At 62.0% G+C, this 4,313-nt stretch overlaps 1 protein-coding gene across 1 annotated transcript; it reads right to left on the bottom strand.

The window, feature by feature from the left end:
* Window positions 1-2,626: 2,626 nt before the first annotated feature.
* Window positions 2,627-2,893, bottom strand: CHLNCDRAFT_139426 (expressed protein; the record flags this gene model as incomplete). Its single annotated transcript, XM_005844155.1, has 2 exons — window positions 2,627-2,772; window positions 2,854-2,893. The coding sequence occupies 2 exons, from the start codon at window positions 2,891-2,893 to the stop codon at window positions 2,627-2,629; spliced, it is 186 nt and encodes a 61-aa protein (XP_005844217.1).
* Window positions 2,894-4,313: the final 1,420 nt, after the last annotated feature.

Raw genomic sequence — 4,313 nt, 5'->3', positions numbered from 1 at the left:
GTGCTGCGTCAACAGGCCAAGGCATCAGATGTGGAGCAGGCGAGTGCGGGGCCCATTGTTCCTGCGGCCTGCCCGTGCGCCTGCATCCCTTCCCGCCGCCTCTTTGCCTGCTGCTTGTTGCTTGCCGCTTGCTGGTGATTGCGGCAGCACGTCTTGACCACATCACCTGTCAGATTGGCTTGCATTCATGGCCATCCTGCAATGAACTGTCACCACTTCGACGTGCTGCAGGAAGGCTGCCTGCCGTGTCCAGCTGGCGTTCGCTGCCACAGCCGCAGACGGCAGCCGAGTGGGCTCGGGAGGAGCAGGCGCTGCGCCAGGTGACTGCTGCTTCCCTGGAAAGCTTGGCAGGCGGTGCAGAGCTTAGCTGTGGCTGTGCTGCATCGGGAAGCGCGCGGACGTCTGCCGGAACAGGAGCTGACCACCTTATGTTGTGTGCCCTGCCCGGGCTGCGGCGCAGGTGGCTGGAACTCTCAAGCCGGGCTCAGAGGTGCAGCAGGCTGTGCTGCTGCTGCGCAAGTACAGCACAGGTGTGTCTCCCACGGCGGGGTGCATCCTGCCAGCTGCTTTTGCTTGCCACTGGGTGGTGTTGCGGCAGAGTAGCGCATGCTACGCAAGGCCAGCAGCTGCTCACCGCTCGCTGCGCCCCGTGTCGTCTCCTCCTCGTGCAGCCGCGGCCCAGGTGGAGGCAGAGGGGCGGCCAGATGCTCTGCGGCAGCTGCTGTCGTCTATGCCGCCACCTGGTGCCAAGGAGTGGCCGTCAGCCATGGCTCTTGCCCAGGGCCTGGCCGGCATGTGGAGCCGGGAGCTGGAGTTGGACGCGCCGCTGCGGCTGGGGCTTGGCTCGGACAGCCTGGTCATCCAAGAGACCAAGCTGACAGCCGGGGGTGAGCCCTGGGATGGGAGGTACCAGCCGTGTGAGACGGTGCTGGCTGGTGCCGACGGTTGCATCACTGCAGTCCGCTGTGCGCTGTGGGCTGCCATGCTGATTGGCGTTGTCTCTCTGCTTGACTTGCCTCCTGGCTTCCTTCCGCTGCTGCCCACACCCCTGCACCGCCTGCCTGGGTGTGCAGGCGTCAGCAAGGCCATGCGCCAGCTGCGGCACGCCTTCCGGCTGGTGGCATGGCTGCACTTTGCGCTGGGCGCTCCGCTGCCGCGGCTGGAGGGGCGCATTGTGGTGCCTCACACAGAGCTGCGAGAGGCGCAGCGCAAGCTGCACAGAACCAGCAGGGGCGTGCAGGACTCTGTGCCTGGCGGGGGCGGCGCCAGGTTTGATGTGTCCATCATGGCGGACACGGTGTAGCTGACCCCGCATGCCTGGCTGTGGTGCGGACGATGTGGCCAACTCTCTTGGCTTTGATTACAACAAACAATTCTTTCTTGAATATTTTGATGGATTCTTTCTTTCTTTCTTGAATCTTTCTGTCTTCAATGTTTGATGTCTGCCCTTTTTCCACTCATGCCTCATGTTCACTGATTTTTTGCCTCCCCTTTCTGATGCTCGCCTCTGTTCTGCATGCTCCCTCTGTCCACGTGCATGCTTTCTGAGTACCCCTCTGCTACGTGTCCACCCTCCCCTCCCAAGTGCATGTTTTGTGTCACCGCATCTTGCAAGCCGTAGCCATCTCTCGCCCCTTGTAACAATGCTTGTACTTTGGATAAGGCGTGCAATTGCGGTGGCAATATGCTGTGGCATTGCCCACCTGGTGCAGCGGCAGCCGGCAATGCTGATGAGAGATTTCCAAGAGGGGGCTGCATATCTGGCGTCAGGAGGTGGTCAGATGAGGCAGGGCCAGGGAGGGGCAGGGAGCGAGCCGCCAGCTGCCACCTGAGCACCCCACCTGACTGAGGGGCTGAGCGGTTGCAAGCGGCCGCTGCCTGAGCACCCAACTGAGATCTGTCTGACTTCTGCATGACTGAACTGCTGCATTGAATGTAAGGCACGTGTTGGGCCCCATATGGGCAGAATGCAAAGGACGAAGAAGGGTGAAGAATCAGCAAGAACATATCGAGGGCACAGGGTGCGGTGCTGCCCACCCCGCCCACCATGGTTAATGCCTGCGGGGTGTGCACCCGTAGCGGCTCCGCTCTCCATCCCTAAAGGTTAAACCACACCCCAACTCAGCCTAATTGTGTTCTTTGCCCAAAGAAAGGGATCAGGGTGCAATCATGGCAAGACAAGGTCACCACTCTCCCAACTGCGACTGGAGGAACCCAGAGTTCCAGGGCAGGTTCGCTTACTTCAGCGTTGTCACAAGCCGAGCCAGAAGTCGTTCACAGTCACCAAGATGACGACCCAAACAGGCTGTAATCAACTGCACGGCCAAGGACACCGTAGAATTGCGGCGGATGGACAACGCATGGCCACCTGCCTGTCATGCGGCCCATTGCAGGGGGTGACTGTATAGGTTACACACAGCAGTCTGGATTGAGCAGCTTCAAGAGAACATTGGTCCTCACCTTGTGGTACAGGTCGGCTCGCGTTTCAAACCCAGGAGCGCGCGGCAGCAGTAGGCAGACCAGAATGCGCCACCAAAGCCAGCACACCAATTGTGGGCAAGCGCCTGCCCCTGGCGCCTGCGCTTGCCTCCTCCTCCCCCTCCCCTTCCCATCCCCCCAACTGCCCTCACCACTTCATCACCGTGCATGGCTTGGAGGCCTCTGCCTCGCCCTGGAACATGGCCGCTAGGCAGTACCCCAGCGCCGTCTTCACAAACAGCTGCCTGCCGCTCTCGGTGGTGTACACATAGGCAGAGGACCGGGAGGGGCCGCCTGCGGGGGGGAAGGAGGGCGGAGAGAGTGTTGGCGCTCTGGGCTGGTGGTGGCGAGGGCTACTTCTGTGGCGCAACGCACCTGCGAACTTGGCGCCCGTGATCTTTCCCAAATCTGGCATGTGCTCTTCAATCCAGGCAGCTGCTCCAGCCGTCGAGCTTGCTGCAGGACAACAAGCCCAGGTGGTGAACACGCATGCAGATGCGGATGGCAAGTGGGGGGGATGCAACTCTGTCCGGCTTGCAGTGCAAGGCTGTCATTCATGCACAGTCGTGCAGAAGCACCAAGCAGGCCATGCCCAGCAAGAGGGTCCAGCAGGAGGGTCCAGCAAGAGGGTCCAGCACAGGCGGCGGCGGCGGCAGCACAAGACAGGCTGCACAGCAGCCGCTCACCTGGCATCGGCCCCCATTGTCACGTTGATTCTTCTGCGAGATCGCCGAGCAGGGACTGCTCCCACACTGGCAGCAACTCTGGCATGAGGGACCCCCCTAAATGGGGCCGCTGTAGACGGCCTCCTCAAATCCAACACAGTGCTGGTAGCGGCATCAAGGAGGAGCTTTCCATAATTTTAGAGGGGATGGTGTGGGCAGCCGTGCTGGCAAACCACGGCCCACGGCCGCATTTCTCACCACATTGGGTTTTCGCCCAACCCCGGCACCACGTGTGTCATTCTGCTTCTCATTCTTCTTCACCCGTCACCTTCAGGAAGTTCTAGAACCTCTGCGGTGCCTCACGCACCTTCCTCGGCGCGCTGCGATGCTCAGCTGCCCGGTTAGGCTGCTGGATGGTGGCCGGCTGTCTCTCTGCAGAGCGCCGGAGCGCCGGAGCCTTCAGTGCCACGCCCGCCGGCGCCGCCGGTCAGGCGGGGACGAGCCCGCCGGTGCGCCGGCAGAAGCGCTGGTCTCTCAGCTGCTGGAGCGGCTGGCGAGCAAGGAGGATTTGGACAAGCTGGCGAGCAAGGAGGATTTGGACAAGCTGGCGAGCAAGGAGGATTTGGACAAGCTGGCCGAGAAAGTGGACGCAGTGGACAAGAAAGTGGATGCAATGAGCACCTTGATGGGCAGCCTGTACGATGCAGCGGCCGCTGGTGTGCCGGAAGACCGGCGCCGCATCGTTTACCGCAATCCTCTGTCGCTGGCAGCAGACTGTGGCCTGCCGCACGATGCGGCGGCAGGGGAGCGCGTGGCGGCTGTGCTTGTTGAAAAGGTGCGGGGGCGGGGCTTTCCCAGGATGGCCGTGGGAGCTGCACAGTACGCTGTTGCAGTCACCCTTGTTTAAGTGGTTAGCTGCCAGCGTGTGTCAGCCCAGCCTGCCCATCCATTCCCTCTCTGCGCCTTGCCCTGCAGCACGAGGCAGCACATGCATTCCGCATGCAGGTGATGCCCGTGGTGCTGCGTCAACAGGCCAAGGCATCAGATGTGGAGCAGGCGAGTGCGGGGCCCATTGTTCCTGCGGCCTGCCCGTGCGCCTGCATCCCTTCCCGCCGCCTCTTTGCCTGCTGCTTGTTGCTTGCCGCTGCTGGTGATTGCGGCAGCACGTCT

Source organism: Chlorella variabilis (genome assembly GCF_000147415.1).
Source record: "Chlorella variabilis unplaced genomic scaffold CHLNCscaffold_24, whole genome shotgun sequence".
Taxonomy (NCBI): Eukaryota; Viridiplantae; Chlorophyta; class Trebouxiophyceae; order Chlorellales; family Chlorellaceae; genus Chlorella; species Chlorella variabilis.
The sequence above is the reverse complement of the archived record's forward strand: the minus strand, read 5'-3'. Positions and strand labels throughout refer to the sequence as shown.